This window comes from Nyctereutes procyonoides, unplaced genomic scaffold (genome assembly GCF_905146905.1).
Source record: "Nyctereutes procyonoides isolate TBG_1078 unplaced genomic scaffold, NYPRO_anot_genome, whole genome shotgun sequence".
Classification (NCBI taxonomy): domain Eukaryota; kingdom Metazoa; phylum Chordata; class Mammalia; order Carnivora; family Canidae; genus Nyctereutes; species Nyctereutes procyonoides.
This window is the reverse complement of record NW_026575131.1, coordinates 33,740,554-33,757,317: the sequence shown is the minus strand read 5'-3', so window position 1 is coordinate 33,757,317 and position 16,764 is coordinate 33,740,554. Positions and strand designations below refer to the sequence as shown.

Below are 16,764 nucleotides of genomic sequence, written 5' to 3'. Positions count from 1 at the left end.
CATCTTAAATTCTCAAATTCAACAATTCAGTAATATGCAAAACAAAATGAAAGCTCAAGAGGAGGAAATACATCCTTATTCAAATGTTTTACAGAATATGGTTGGGAAAAACATCTTTGTGACTGTTCCCAACTAAATTGGGAAAAACTTGGCAAGAAAAACAGCATGTGAAATAGTCTTTATAGGCTTTCACATCCAAAACGGGTGAAGTATGATTTTTAAAATTGGATTTTATGCAGACTAATTTTTGTTTCTAACAAAGTGTCTTCAGACATCTAAAATGCTCTGCCTGAAAGTACCATATGGCTTTAAACTTCTACGAAATTTTACACGCCTACATAAATTATTTTCCTTACCTAAGCTGTCCCAATACTACTTTCACCACTGACCTAATAAGTGAAAAAATAAATCATATAAATTTATGTAGAAATTAACATTCCAATTCTGAGAAGTACTTAACAGTTGTTTCATTCCAAAGTATGTCCTACAATCATGTCAAATGTACTTAAGTAGACTGCCGAGGAAAAATAATTACGTATGAAAATATACAAAAAGATGCCTGTGTCCTAGGTATATTTCAAATGACTCCATTGGCTTTACTACTTAGGCCAGTAGAACTTTTTTCCCTTCCCAGTTATCATTTCCACAAAAATAACTATTTTTAAGGATTTCAAATCAATGTGCTGGTAATAATTAGAAATTTAACGAATTTATGTTCTGAGTGTACATTCCCTAGTGGCCTATTTTGTACGTCATAATCCTCTTATACTGCACATCCTTTGGTCACTTCTCTTAAAGAAAACATATATGTATCATAATCTTATTATGGGCCATTATTTGAGGCAATAATAATCAACTCTGTGATTATCCAAATGGGGAACAGAACATTTTACATGGTAATTATTTAACTTAAGAAAGTCAGTATCAAATACATTGTTCTCTGGATTCTGACAATTACTGAGTCTAACCATTAGTGGGTCACTATCACTATTCAGATACTATACTAAGTGCTTTGCATGCATTATCTCATTTAGTCATTAAAACCAGCTCATGAAATTTGATTATATTCATTTCACAAATGAACCTAACAGCTAGAGCAGCCCGAGGTTACAGTTAATGAATAAATAGGACAGGTAAGATTCAAATTCAGGCCACTTAGCTCCAAATTTTGTATACTGAACTCTTAAGATTTATGTGTGTATACACAAGAGCTGAAACTAATCATTACAGAGCTGGAAAAAAAAAACGGTTTTCTCATTTCAGGCCAAGAAATCATATATAACACTAGACACAGGAAGTTAGGTGTAAAAGGAAATGAACTTGATGTCCAGGATTATGCTCTACCTTCTTATTGTCTCTTCTGTCAAATCTTATTTTTTTCCTCATTTTAATGCATTTAACAGGGCCAAAAGCCATCACACTCTTTTGGTTCATAAAGGTTAAATAGTTACTCCACACATTGATAAACAATTTTTCTTTACAGGACTTTTATCAAATACATGTTAAACACAGACTAATGAGTTGACTTTCATAATTCACAAGATTTCCTTATTGACAAAATTGATTATAGAGGTTTTATGGGACTGAATGCAGATTTAGAAAGACAATAAGAGACACTAATTCAGACAAGGAAAATTAGAACTGGATTTCAGATCTGATTCTATACTATCCATACTATCATTAATCATTTTTCCTTATAACTGGTAGCTTACAAAATATTCAATTTAATGTTATAATTTAAGTAGCTGGAATAGATATAAAATATAGGTCATGAAACAGCTTGGTTCCTTACTCAAAGGAACATTATTTTCAATTACTTTTACCAATTTGCTTAGTTCAATACCATGTATTATGTGTATATGTAAAACAAAAAAATCATGTAAACATATATACAAAACAAGCTAACTTTTTATATATTTTTTTAAAGATTTTATTTTTATTTACTCATGAGAGACATGGAGGGGGGCAAAGACATAGGAAGAGGGAGAAGCAGGCTCCCTCCGGGAAGCCTGATGCAGGACTCAATCCCAGGACCCTGGGATCATGATCTGAGCCAAAGGCAGACGCTCAACCACTGAGCCACCCAGGTGCCCCACAAACTAACTTCTTAAATAAAAACCACTGTTACCAAAACATACAAAAAAGACAATGTGAAATACACATTCCAATTTAAAGTAACTAATTCATGGAAGAAAAGGAAATAGCCAGGAGTGGGACGTGGATCATGTAGATTCTACAATTCTCTGAATTCATTTCTCTGAGGTCTACTGGTGCTGATTAAAATACAACGAATACCCATGTTCCTTCCAATATTTACTTAAAAGATTTTAAAAATAATTTCTCTTCAGTCTAATAAAATTGCTACAGACATAATACTTACAGAATGGAGTTTCATCTCTAAATCAAGATTGAACATAGGAGGGCACTTGGGTGGCTCAGGAGGTTAAGCGTCTGCCTTTGGCTCAAGTCATGATTTCAGGTTCCTGGGATCAAACCTGGCATAGGGTCCCCTGCACAGCAGGGAGTCTGCTTCTCCCTATCCCTCTGCTCCTCCCCCTCCCACTGTTGCACTCTCTCATTCTCTAATAAAATCTTTAAATAAAAAGATTGAACATAGTACAAATAAGAATATGATGACTACGCTGGCAGAGAACTAGAGACAAATACAAATATAAAACTATTGACTTTTTCTGGCCTGAGGAATAAATCAAAGAAAACTGTACTTCTATTACTTAGAATTTATACACACCTACCAAATGTTTTATATGGATGACCGGATTCTGCCTGAGCTTGCCTGCTTACTTCTATACAGAGAAATCTATGGTACTTAGAACCCAATCATTCATGTACAACTACGGAAACACCATACAAATATCCTTAAAGGAGACTTTGCCCCAAAGTCTTCAAAAAGACAGCTGCAGATTTTGTGGGGAAAAGATGGGTGTTGGAGAGAATTAGCCATTTATCCCGCTAGACTAGACCAGTATGGATGCAGGTACATGAGCAGTTAGTCTTGTGCCCTACAGAAAACATTAACCAATAAACATTTTCCAGAAACTGAATCATCACTATTTCCCCAAGAACTTTGGAAGGAAAAATTAAATCAAATTACCAATTTTCATTTACTTTTAAATGACTTATAGTATTAAAGTTAAAAAAAAAAAAAGAATGAAACCTCTACTGACAAAATGCAATCATACAATTTGGTTAAATGTTAGAACAGTGCCTGTTTACACTATAGAAAATAGCCCAGCTGATAAACAACACAACACACAAAGAGTAAATTTTACTCTTCCAGTCGATAGTTATGTCACTTAATCTGTCACTGATTAAATGTGTTAATTTCATAATGAACATACTTTCTGAATCTCAAAATACCCCAGAGATGAAGACATACTAAATATTTCTAAATTTAACAGAGGTTAAAAAAATTTTAATAAGTCAGATCGAAAGCTAACAAAGACATTTATATTATAAAAAAAGTCTTGCTACAGTTTTAGTGTTAACTACTAGACACCTAAGTTCAAAATCCAATTCTACCTTTTACTAGCTATATGACCTTGAGCCAGGTTTTTAACTTCTCAATACTTCGGTTTCCTCATCTGTAAAATGGGAATACCTACTACAGAGTTGTTGAGATTTAGTTAATATGTGTAAATTGCTTTAAACAATGCTTACAACTTACTAAGCACTACAAAGTGTTTGCCAATGTTATTAATTAGAACGGCAGTATTCTGGGTGTTATGTTATCATCAAGACCAAGAAAACTTTGAGTCAGCAAGTTGTACTCACATAGTATTTAAGATACCCAAAATAATCAAGTCATAATGTTAAGTTTCACTGGAAAATCACAGTCACAAGCAAAGTTCTGCCATATTAAAATATGAATGCAAAAGAATCTCTGATACTGAAAGGTTCAGAGGTTATTTCTGAAAATGATCTAACATTTGCGCTAAAAGATTCAAATGACCACTACTGATATCCAGCCAAATCCGGTGCATAAAGTGATACCTTTCAAGAGGTGATTTGGGGATGAAGTGTGAAACTAGCAGCACCTGCTATAGTATTTCTAATAAAGCATTTTTTTATAAATAATGCAAAGTTCAATTTTCCTATTAAACTATCAGCAAGCACTAACTTCTTCCAGCTTAAACAGGATAAAGTCTGTGGTGGCAAAATAGCTGCTTATTTAAAGTTTTAAAAGCTCTATTTAAATCGTTACTGTATTACTTGAACAGCTGCCGCTTAGCGCATAAATTATTTATTTTCACTCAACAGGAGAAAAGTCCGGTGTTTTTATTTTCCTTACCTATAACCTCCCTGACAAGACAAAGGTTGAGAACTCTTTGCCTCTAGTAAGTGAAAATAGAAAACATAAATTTTCCCCAAGGAGCATCAGACTCAGGGGAGAAAGCTCAGTTTTATATTTCCTTAATTCCTCAATTATATCCACTTTTAGCATTCAAATAAAGCCTATTTTACAGCAACCTCTGGATTTACCTAATTAAAAAAAAAAAAAACATGTAAATACAGTGCACTTCAACATTTCCTGGTGACTTCCCTCATCTCAAACCAAACCATGAGGATTTCTACAATATTCTGGTCCTATCAAAAATTTAAAGATGGTAAATCTATGGTTTAGAATTATCATAAACCATATTCTTGGGCACTTAAAAGATAAAAGAAAAAAAAAAAAACCGGGACTTCAAAACTACCAAGCTTGGAACAAAAAAGCTTCAATCTCCTACCTCCTCAGAGCCCACCCGAATGTACTTTAAACTTATTCTCTGCCAGTTGATAATTTAGGATGAGCATCTAACTTTCCTCATATAGAGGATACCATATATCTTAACTAAACCAAAGAATTGACTTTTACAAGTATCCTCTTGAACTCTACATCAATTCCCTTAAAAGGTATTTCTAGAAACATTCCTCATGCTAGTGGACAAAGGTAACTTCTTTTTTGTCAACATGGTTTCTCATACCAAGGATTTCCTTGGCTTTGTCATTGAAATAGAAATCAACAGTTTGACTTTATTTGTGTATTACTGATAAAAGGCTCTAACAACTTCAGTTGTACAAATGGAGATGGTTAAGCACATGGAAAAAGGAAGCTCAGGCTTCATTCAAGATTCTAAGTCTTTACTATTATTTAAATTACAAATTAAAAAGTTTTCTGCAAATAAGAATTCCCATCATTTTTCCAAAGTAAGTCATGAAAAACTGAACCACGCAGTACAACAGAGACTTTAAATTGACTAAATCCAGAACATCCCAAATCACTGGATAGTCAAAAATAGTACAATAGAAAACGATACTAGAAATTTCGATCTCCATTGGAAATGTGTCATAATATAGCATTAAGTTTTAAAAAGGTAAAAGTAGTTCATATAACTGTTCCTATGTTGGTTCCAAAAACTAGACTGGCCTTTTTATAAAAAGTTCTCTTGTCTGCAAGATCAAGTTGGTGACTCTTGGGCATAAGCTAACTTCTCTATTTTTTTCCTTTCCAGAGGGAAATTACTGCACCAAGAACCTACCTTCCCATTCCTCTCAAATACAAGAGAAAACATTCTAAAGTTTGGATTTAAAGAGAGAGACCTATTTAATCTTACGCTTCAAAAACAAGGGGGAAGAATCTACATGGAAATGAAGTGTGATGGAAAATAGCAGTGTGCATGGATCACATCTAATGGAGACTTCTAAACAAGGGGAGAGAGACGCTGACATCGAGCAAATTTCAAGTAGACACTTCTAGCTGAAGAAATTTCCATAGGGAGAAGCACTTGTGGTCCTCTGAATGCAATGGCCTTGGAGAAAGCCCCAGAATCCATGGCCACGGGCTATTTCCACAGTGAGACTTGTCAGAAGCATCCTTAGGAGGACACACCAGCTTCTGTGCCTTCAGGGGCTGGGAGGGAGGGGCGCCGAGCACCATCTTTCCTCTCTGGGAGCTGCAGCCTTACGGACAAGCTTCAAACCTGAGCTACTTCCAACTTCCGCGGGGACAGGGGGAGCAGGGGAGCGTGGTTCCACCGCTTTCCTCTCGCACCAGGCGCAGCAGCTGGGTGGCAGCGAGGGGAGGCGGCTGGCGCTGCATGCGTGTTTACGTGTCTCGGATGGGTGTGGGAAGAAGAGACAGAGAGGTTCTAATGAAAAGATGGAGGGGAGAGAGAAAGAGGGGTTGGGGAAGAGGGGAAGCACCACCTTTCTTTTCTCTGCTCTTCCTGGGGATCTGAAAACTCCTCCTAACGGGCCTCTCGGGCTCTTCGGGGCCTTTGAGCAGAGCGGCCGCGCCCGCCTCAGACGCGTCCTGAGGCTGCTCGTGGCTGACGCCCGGGGCGGCCGAGGCCGCAGCGGTCTCCTCAGGCCCGGCCCCGCCGCCGGGCTCCGCGATGCTGAGGCCGCCGCCGCCGCCGCCGCCATTTTGTGGGGAGGACTCAAGCTCCGGAAGCGCCAGCTTCATCTCGTCGTCCCCGCCGCCGCCACTTTCCCAGCTCGCGTCCGTCGGCGGAGAGGCCTCCGTCTCTCCAGCAGTCGCCATCGCGCCGGCGTGAGGAGCTCCGGGAAGCTTCTGCCGGCAAGGTCGACGGGGGTGGGGGGGAAGGGGCGGCGGGCCGGCCTCGCCGCCGAGCTGCTCTCAGCCCACCCACCCCCTTCCCCCCGTGACCGCGGGCCGCGGTCCCGACCCAGCAGTCTCTGGGGGGGGGTCCCAAAGCTGGCGCCCCAACCGTGCTACCCGGCCCCGGGAGCCGCTCCTCGCTCGGGCAGTTCTTCTGCCGGCCCCCGCCACTCAACGTGCTCGCGTCGGGGCCGGGAGGGGGCGGGGCCTCCGCGGGCCGCTCCGCCAATGGGGGCGCGGCGCCCGCTTCCGCGGGCGCGGATAGACGGCGCAGGGGGGCGGAGCCTCGGGGCGCCCGAGCCCGCCAAAAGGGGTGACGGCAACGCCCTGCCAATACCTCGACGCCGCGGCGGGCTCTGGGGGTGGCCGGAGCTGAAGGCCCGCCGCGAGCTCCCGGGCCGCTCCGGCCGGCGCTGCGGGGAGGGAGGCAAGCCTGGATGGCTCCCGCGGGCGCAGGCGTCGCCTCTCGTAGCAAGATAACCCCTCTGTGCGCACGCACGGGCTTCCTCCACCAAAAGAGCATTCAAGCAGCGGATGCGGGAGGAAACCCAGCCTTGTGAAATATTTGCGTGTGTATGGGGGCCTGGAGAGGAGGTAAGACAAAGGACTGCTGAAACAACCACCTGAAAGCCTCTGGGCCCAGAGGTTGGGCCTTTCCCACCAGATCTTGCAACCCACCCCGCCCCGCTTTTATCTTAAAGAGTTGGAACCTGTGGCTTGCCTCCAGCCAGCAGTCAATACCTGGGATCCTTTGATGTGACTTCAACCGCCCAGTATTAACAGGATTTGGATCTGGGGAACTTAAAGGGGGGGGGGGATTGCTGACTTCTAGGCTTTTTCCCCCCCCTTTGGTGTTTTCAATTTTCCTGTATTGAAGTATAAAAAGTCTGGAAGTTTATCAGCACATTAAAAGAGACACAGCAGGTGGTCGCTCTCCCTTAAAACAATTTGTCAGGTGGAAGGCGTTTTAAATACTTGATGCTAACTAAATTAAAACCACTAACATGGGTTATCTTGAGTACAGACTATTTACGGGGTGCTTCCCGTAATGCAAGGCCTGTGGACAAGTATACATACTTTATCTCCATTTAATCCTCCCAAAAAGAGATATCAGGAAGATGCTATCATGCACAATTTAAATAAGTGTTGTAAGACATTGAACAATTTAAGTTAATTTAAAAAATCAGAATTTGAAGCCAGGTCTATCTAATTCTGACATAGAGTACTTGCACTTCACTACTTTTCTAAAACTCAATCTTCATAGCAGGCCTGCAAGTATGCATTTTGTGACTGAAGAAATGAGAATATTTTGCTCAGTCTCCAAACAGATGGGGACCCAGGTCTCCATTTTCAAGCTCTAGCTGTCTCCCAAGGAGTTGATTGGCCAAGCCTGTATTATAAAACCCTAGGCCTCACCAGGTGAGTACTAGTTAAAGAGCTCCCCCCCCTCCCCCCGCTGGGGCAACAGGAAAAGTCGGATTCCAATGTCCTGTGTTAAATAGCATCCCAGCTAAAGTGGAAATGCTAATCATGCTTGGCCAATCTATTTGCATCAGCTCACTAAATCATAGGAAAGTGAGTTTCAAACAATCACTTTTTATTAGTTAATGTAAAAACATTTTTAAAAACTGATGAAAACACTAGAGGCTATATTAAGACAAACTACTATGTTACTTTAAGTTAAAGGTAACCGGAAGGTGGGGGATCAGACTTTAGTTAATAATAAAAGAGGCTACAGAAGATCAGAAACTCGGATGTTGAGGTCTCCAGATGGTAACTTTTTTTTTTGTTGGTTCATTAAAGGCATCCCTACAAGCTCATTTTTATCAGATTAAAAGATAAGGAGGAACTAATTGCATGCTGGAGCCATTACTCAACTAAATAAGGATTTCGTCATTTGCTCAGCAAAAGCCAACTTTACTTGGAAACTAGAAACCCTTAGGCTATGTATAAGGCAAACACACACGTTGTTGGTACAGTACCTAAAACGAAGTCAGGATAAACCATTTCTACAGAGATCGAATCTTAAATTTTATGAGGACAAAAATTTTTCCCATCCAAATCATTTATTTAAAAAAATTTAATGAATTCGTTATTATACCTCATAAGGTAAAAGAAATTGGGAAGATTTAACATATGATCTTGACAATTGTAGATAGCAAAAATATTTAGGTTTAGCCAGGTCACAATACTAATATTCAATATTAAAAATACCTTTTTAATGAAAAATATGTGCTTATTGGGGACCAAGCACTGCTATATGCTGAGATGTACCTCTGAAGCAGATGGACATGGTTACCTCCTTTGAGTTTACAAATCAGTGGGGAATGTATGTAAAATTAGAATCTGTGGTGATGGTTAAGGAGAGACAATAAGATATAAGAAAGAGAGGGTGCATAAATTTGCTCAATCCTACCTATCGCAGAAAAACTGAGAGGCTATCCATATGTGTATTTATATATGTATGCATATAGATATCCAGCATATATATTTGGCAGAGGTAGGGGGAACACAAGGGGAGAGCCACTACAGATGTACATGATTCTAGAGCAATGGCTACCAAAGGTTAAAAGTATAAAACCTGTGTTGTCCCCTACCAACAGCAATTAACAATAATGCAAGGAACATTAGAGAACAACGTAAGACAGTATATAATTAAATATCCAGGGACTACAATCACCTTTTAAAACTTGGAAACAAAACAACCCTGTTCAAACTTCTCATTTTAAAAATAGAAACAGGGCAGCCCGGGTGGCTAGGCGGTTTAGCACCGCATTCGGCCCAGGGCCTGATCCTGGAGTCCACGATTGAGTCCTACGTCAGGCTCCCTGCATGGAGCCTGTTTCTCCCTCTGCCTGTGCCTCTGCCTTTCTCTCTCTCTCTCTCTCTCTCTCTCTCTCTCTCTCTCGAATAAATAAATAAAATTAAAAAAAAAAGAAAATAGAAAAAGACAGTGGCCCAAGATCACATTGCCAGCTAGTAAGAGGTAACATTTATTGAGCACTTCCTATGTGTCAGGCACTGGTATAAAAGTTTTACATGTATTATTTCATTAATACCCACAGAAAGTACTAATTGTTGGGCCGGCAGGATCAAGGGGGATCGGATCCCCCATCTAGTTACCCTCACCTCAGAAGGTAGCACCAGCAGACCGCCCAAGGACACGTCGCCATGGGGACACAGGACCTATGCAGGAAACCTGAACCGCACCTTATCCAAACCCCATATAAGGGCATAAGCAGTTATTGCCCCATACCGATTCCACCCGTAATATGCCCTAATACCTATCACCTCAGACAGACACAACTCCTCACCCCTCCCCCCCTTAAAATGCTCACCTGTACGCCCTTTGGGTGGGATTCCCCGGTCCCCGACTTCCCCAGCCTCACTCCCTTGCAGGGCCGGAACCTCGTCTGAAAGCGCTTCCATTAAAAGCTTGCCTCCACCCACCTTTGCCTGGCCTCTCTATTTCACTTCACTGCCAACCGGATTAACCCTGACATTTGGTGCCGAAACCCGGGAGGAGATCGAGGCCCCACTCTGGTGGGAAGCCCCTCTCCTCTCATCACCAGGACCTTAACTGAACCCAACGCCTTGAGACGCTGGTAAGTTCCCCCGATTCCACACCCCGGACCAGGTGGTCCTGCCCGAAGCCCGCAGCCGCGCCAGGGCACCCCCGCCGAGCGCCGTGTGGCTTTCCGTTGGTCCCTGGGGATCAGGAGAGGTCCTCATCCTCACAGTGACCTTTGTTTCTGTCCATAACCTTGAGCTGCAAATGGGGACGCCTGTTTTTAGTCTCTGGGTTACCTGGTGGGAATCATGGGAACTGCCCAATCCAAATTTGACCCCAAAGCTCCCTTGGGTTGTCTACTGGTCAATTTTGAAACTCTGGGGTTCTCACAGGATCTCAGAAAATGCCGTCTTAACCAGATCCTTATGGATCTGAACAACCTCTGTCAACGCCAGGGTGAATGGCCTGAGGTTCCTTACATTCAGGCTTCTTGGACCCTCCGCTCTCACCCCTCCCTCTGTTCCCAATGTTCTACTGCTCAAGTCCTGGTGCAGGCGCCACCTCCTTCTGTCCCAAAAACAAAAGGCCCTGACTGGGGACCCGTCCAGGATCCGAGAGGACCCTGTTGTGCCCGAGATTGCGAATCTGAGAAACCACCAAGGAGCCAGCACCGATGCAAGCACATGAGGGTTTATTAGCAAGCTCGACCTTGGGTCCAAGTGTACCCGACACTGCAGAGCAGGCACTTGGACCCCCAGGTGGGTTCCAGCTGGGTTTTTATGGGCTGGTCTAGGAGATTTCCAGAAGGGGTGGAGGAATTTCTTCATTCTGATATGGGGGAAAGAGTGGGGGAGTTTCTTAAGCTCTGTCTTCATTCCTATATGGGACTTTCTGTCAAGGGTGTTCTGAGGTTTTTCCTGTAACTGAAGTCGGGTGAAGTTCAGCTCTTGTTCAAAGGGGCCTGAGATGGCTGCCGAAGCTAAGATGGCTGTACTTGTGCCAACGCTAAACTTGAGGTGGAATGGCCTTAATTTTCTCGGCCTCCACAGCCCCACCCAGAGGGTCCTGCGCCTCGTGAGTGCACTCAACTTTTTCTACCTTTTGCGCACATATTCTCTGAGAGCTCTAAACTGTACTTTTACCTGTAGGAATTCCAATCTGTATTAGGTCGACATTGGCTTAGGCAGATGTGCTGGCGGGCCATCAACCAGGGCTCTTGAGGAGACGTCCCTTGCCCCCGCCAGGACGAAATCCTCATCTGTGAGGAGGGCCGACTGCCCGCCCTTATGGACAGCCAGCCCTTAGGTTTACTTGTCTCTGCGGCCGCACTGGAACGCGCTGGAACATTTGTCTGTGTTACTGTGTTCTTGCTAATCATCATAATTGTCTGTGCCTTGGTGTGGACGGGGGACATAACGGGGCAGACACAAACCACCCCCCTGTCTCTTATGCTCTCCCACTTCTCGGACGCTAGGGAAAGAGCTCATAATCTGAGCACAGACATACGGAGAGGGAAATTTCAAACTTAACTGCATGTCAGAACGGCCAACCTTTGACGTGGGATGGCCCCGAGAAGGAACTTTCCACCTACCTATTATCTTACAGGTTAAGGCCCTGATCTTCAGGGATAAACCGGTCGGCCACCCTGACCAGGTGCCCTACATCCTGGTCTGGCAGGACATGATTGAGAATCCCCCTCCTTGGCTAAAATCATTTTTACCCCCCAAAGCAGGACCTTCCAAGATTCTAGCCCTGCGAAAGGCCGAGAAGGAGACTGAATCTAAGACCAAAAGGCTCCTTTATCCGGTCTTGCAGGATTCTTCTCCAGAGGACCTGATTCTCCCACTGCCCTACCTGATGCCCCCTCACCCTTCTGCCCCTCCATTGGAGGCACCGAGGGCTGCAGAAGGGGCACCACCCCTCCCTGACGAGGGAGTCCCTGTGCGCGGGCCAGCAATAGGGACACGCGGACGGACCCACCGGGTGGCCCCACCTCCAAATGTGGGGCCGGCCAACTCCACCGCCCTTCCCCTCTGCGCCATGGGGCCTCCCAACGAGACTGGAGAACAATCAATGTTATATTGGCCGTTCTCCACCAGTGATTTATATAATTGGAGAACCCAAAATGCAAAATTATCTGATAACCTGAAAGATCTAATCGGGCTTTTAGATACTGTTCTCTTTACCCACCAGCCTACTTGGGATGACTGCCAACAGCTCTTGCAGGTTCTCTTCACCACCAAAGAGACAGAATGAATTCAGGTGGAAGACTGGAAGTCTGTCCTGGGAGAGGACAGACAGCTGACTCAAAATCCAGACCTCATAAATGCTGCCTTCCTCTTATCCCACCCTACCTGGGACTACAACTCGGCTGAAGGTAAGGAGAGACTCTGGGTCTACTGCCAGACTCTAATGGCAGGTCTCAAGGTTGCCATGTGCAAGCCTACCAATCTGGCCGAGGTATATGATGTAAGACAAGGTAAGGATGAGAGTCCAGCAGCCTTCTTAGAATCATAGAGGCTTTTAGGCAGGACACCCCTATGAACCCAGAAGACCCAGAAACAAAGGCTGCAATTATCATGGCTTTTGTTAACCAGGCCACTCCAGACATTAAAAAGAAATTGCAAAGAGTAGAGAGACTGGGAGAGAAGAGCTTGCAGGACTTAATAATAGTAGCAGAAAGAGTTTATAATAATGGAGAAAGTCCGGAAGAGCAACAAACTAAACTAAGCGACCGGCAGACCCAAAACCTGGCCAAGATCCTGCTGGCCACAACCATGGATGAACCACAGGAACAACGGAGGCACCTTAAGAAGCTGGTTTCAGGGACAGGTAAGGAGGATGGCCCTGGTCCCCATCGGGAGCGCCCTAAACTGAACAAAAACCAATGTGCTTATTGCAAAGAAGAGGGCCCCTGGGTCAAAGACTGCCCTAACAAAATACCTAAGGCCCCTGCCAAGATCTTGGAGATGGAGGGCCTGGATGACTAGGGAAGTCGGGGTTCGGCACCCCTCCCCGAGCCCAGGGTAACTCTCAGAGTGGAGGGGCAACCTGTTGAATTCCTAGTGGACACTGGGGCACAACACTCGGTTTTATTACAACCCCAAGGGCAATTGGCAAGCAAGACTTCATGGGTGCAAGGGGCCACAGGCACCAAACAGTACCATGGACTACCCGAAGAACTGTGGATCTTGGCATGGGCTGGATATATCCCACTCCTTCATGGTCATCCCTGAATGTCCCTACCTGTTGTTAGGTCGGGACTTGCTCACCAAGATGGGGGCACAAATTCGCTTCCACCCTGAAGGGGCAAAAGTCCTAAACAAGGAGGGGAAACCCGATTCAGGTGCTTGTCCTGAGTTTAGAAGACGAATATCATCTCCACCAAACGCTCTCAGCCCCAATGACTGACATTGACTGTTGGCTGCAGGAATATCCCCAAGCATGGGCAGAAACTGGGGGAATTGGGCTGGCCCAGCACCGACTGGCCATATACATAGAACTAAAGCCAGGGGCAGACCCTGTCAGGGTCCGCCAATACCCCATGCCTCTCGTAGTGTGAATGGGAATCACACCCCACATACAGCGACTACTGGACTTGGGCATATTGAGGCCTTGCCAATCGGCATGGAACACTCCCTTGCTGCCAGTGCAGAAACTGCACTCTAACGATTATAGGCCAGTCCAGGACTTAAGGGAAGTCAACCAGTGAGTAGAGGATATGCACCCTACGGTCCCAAACCCATACACCCTCCTCCACCTTGCCTCCAGACAAAACTTGGTATATGGTATTAGATTTAAAAGACGCCTTTTTCAGCCTGCCTTTAGCACCCAAGAGCCAAGACCTTTTTGCCTTTGAATGGACAGACCCCGAGAAAGGCATCAATGGCCAGCTCACCTGGATTCGACTACCAGGATTCAAAAATTAGCCAACCATCTTCAATGAGGCCTTACATGAAGACTTGGGTGAGTTCCGTTCCGAGCACCCTCATTTGACCTTATTGCAATATGTAGATATTATCCTGTTGGTGGCAGAGGACCAGGACACATGCCTGCGAGGCACCAAGGATTTGCTCCAGACAATAGTGGCTCTAGGATACTGGGCCTCAGCTAAAAAAGCCCAGAGAGCAGAGGTTACCTAGGGTACAAATTAAAGGATGGACAAAGATGGTTGATGGATGCACGGAAGGAAACTGTCCTAAGGATCCCACAGCCACAAACCGTCTGCCAGGTACATGAATTTCTGGGGTCAGCAGGGTTCTGTTGATTATGGATTCCGAGTTTTGCTGATATGGCCAGACCCTCTACGAGGCCGCCAGGCACCAGCAAAATTTTGAATGGACGGAGGCCATGAATAAAGTCTTTAATGACATTAAACAGGCCTTGGTGTCTGCCCCAGCTCTCGGGTTGCCCGACCTAACCAAGCCCTTCTACCTGTATGTGGATGAGAAAGACGGGGTGGCAAAAGGGGTCCTTGTCCAGTACATAGGTCCCTGGAAGAGACCCATAACCTATCTCTCCATAAAGCTGGACAAGGTGGCCACTGGATGGCCCCCATGCTTAAAAATTATTGCTGTGGTGGCCACTATGGTCAAGGATGCAGACAAGCTGGCCATGGGGCAAGAACTGTATGTTACCACCCCACATGCTATTTAAGGGGTACTCAAACAGCCCCCAGACCACTGAATCAGCAATGCTTGTCTGACCCATTATCAGAGCCTACTGCTAAACCCCACCAGAATCTTATTCAAGCCACCAACAACGCTGAATCCGGCAATGCTACTCCCTAACCCAGACTGGGACCCCCTTCTGCATGACTGTCAAGAAATTTTGGCACAGGTACACGGAATCAGAGCTGATCTCCAGGACCAGCCACTGCCTAATGCAGACGCCACCTGGTAGATGGCAGCAGTTTGTCCAAGAAGGAATCAGATACGCGGGGGCAGTCATAACCACAGAAACGGAGACCATCTGGGCAGAGCCATTGGCAGCCGGAACATTGGCTCAACAGGCAGAACTGATCGCACTGGCCAAGGTGCTATCCATGGGAGAAGGTAAACGAATAAACATTTACACCAACAGCAGGTACACCTTTGCCACTGCTCATATCCATGGAGCCCTTTACAGAGAGAGAGGGCTTCTGACAGCAGAAGGAAAGACTATTAAAAACAAAACAGAGATCCTTGAACTCCTGAGGGCCCTCTGGCTGCCCAAGGCACTAGCTATCATCCATTGTCTGGGACACCAAAAAGCAGATACACCAGTAGCTAGGGGAAACTGGATAGCCGATTCAAAAGCAAAGGAGGCGGCCCTCTAGGTGACCCAGGTCTTAATAACCATGCTACCCGATCCGGAGGCACCGACCCTGCCAGACACCCCCAACTATACTGATGCTGACTTACACTGGATCAAACGCTTGCCTATGACCCAGTGCTTGCGTGGCTGGTGGAGGGCCGCAGACTCCAGTATCATCCTGCCAGAGGAACTAGGATGATGAGTCCTATCCAAAATGCATCAGAGTACTCATATGGGAACAAGAAAGATGGAAGACCTCATACGACATGCAAAGATCACTGTTAAAGACTCTCGAGCAGCCCCGGTGGCACAGCAGTTTAGTGCTGCCTTCAGCCCGGGGTGTAATCCTGGAGACCCGGGATCGAGTCCCATGTTGGGCTCCCTGCGTGGAGCCTGCTTCTCCCTCTGCCTGTCTCTCTGCCTCTCTCTCTCTCTGTGTCTGTCATGAATAAATAAATAAAAAATCTTAAAAAAAAAAAAGACTCTCAAGCAAAGATCGAGCAGACTGTGGCAAGTGTCATGCATGCCAGCTAACCAACGCCACTGCCCATGGGTCTAACCCCAGAACCCGACTCAGGGGAGACCGCCCAGGAGCATACTGGGAAGTAGATTTCACTGAGGTAAGGCCTGGAAGGTATTGCTAGTTTTTATAGATACCTTTTCAGGGTGGACAGAGGCGTTCCCCACCAAACATGAAACAGCACAAATCGTGACCAAAAAGCTGCTGGAGGACATTCTGCCAAGGTATGGATTTCCTTCCAGGATTGGATCCGACAATGGACCAGGGTTCATTTCCAAGGTAACACAGGGAATAGCACAAATACTGGGGGCAGATTGGAAATTACATTGTGCTTACAGACCCCAGAGCTCAGGTCAAGTAGAAAGGATGAATAGGACATTAAAAGAGACTTTAACTAAATTAGTCTTGGAGACTGGCAGGGACTGGGTGACTCTCCTCCGTTTTGCCCTACATAGGGTGAGGAACTTACCATATAAGATGGGACTGACTCCCTACGAAATCATATTTGGTATACCCCCACCTATCATTCCTACCCTGAAACCCAAAGTGCTTGCTGAGTTCAATGACCAACAACTTCTTTTCTCCCTCCAAATGTTACAAAGAGCCCATGAGCAGGTATGGCCTAAGCTGAGGGCCCTCTATGAGACTGGGCCACCCCCTGACCCCCATCGATATTGACCGGGCGATTAGATGTATGTGCAGAGATACCAACACTCCAGCCTCGCTGGAAAGGACCCTACATTGTGATCCTGACTACACCCACTGCTCTCAAGGTCGACGGAATAACTCCCTGGATCCACTACACCCACATCCGGC

The 16,764-nt window shown here is 45.2% G+C and overlaps 2 protein-coding genes across 7 annotated transcripts in view; one reads left to right on the top strand and one right to left on the bottom strand.

Annotated features, from left to right (window-relative positions):
- Window positions 1–6,784, bottom strand: part of TASOR (transcription activation suppressor) — a 47,595-nt gene extending 40,811 nt beyond the window's left edge. For all 5 annotated transcript variants that reach the window (XM_055344096.1, XM_055344093.1, XM_055344092.1 and 2 more), the window contains exon 1: window positions 6,208–6,784. In XM_055344096.1, coding sequence (XP_055200071.1) covers window positions 6,208–6,544 — 337 coding nt within the window. In that variant the 5' untranslated portion in view covers window positions 6,545–6,784. The remainder of the gene's footprint in view (window positions 1–6,207) is intronic.
- A 4,605-nt stretch (window positions 6,785–11,389) lies between these two features.
- Window positions 11,390–14,380, top strand: LOC129522051 (uncharacterized). 2 transcript variants are annotated; one of them, XR_008666886.1, is made up of 2 exons: window positions 11,390–12,965; window positions 13,242–13,274. XR_008666886.1 is itself a non-coding variant. In XM_055344129.1 (2 exons), exons 1-2 carry the CDS (start codon window positions 12,674–12,676, stop codon window positions 13,367–13,369), a joined length of 420 nt encoding a protein of 139 aa, XP_055200104.1. In that variant the 5' UTR covers window positions 11,390–12,673; the 3' UTR covers window positions 13,370–14,380. The 2 variants fall into 2 exon arrangements, 1 of the variants encoding a protein (XP_055200104.1); XM_055344129.1 differs by having other exon boundaries at window positions 13,242–14,380.
- The last annotated feature ends 2,384 nt before the right edge of the window (window positions 14,381–16,764 follow it).

Coding starts and splice junctions, on each gene's coding strand:
- LOC129522051 (XM_055344129.1), top strand. CDS start 12,674: ATGAACCCAGAAGACCCAGAAACAAAGGCTGCAATTATCATGGCTTTT. Junction 12,966..13,241: donor GAAGCTGGTTTCAGGGACAG/GTAAGGAGGATG, acceptor TACAACCCCAAG/GGCAATTGGCAAGCAAGACT.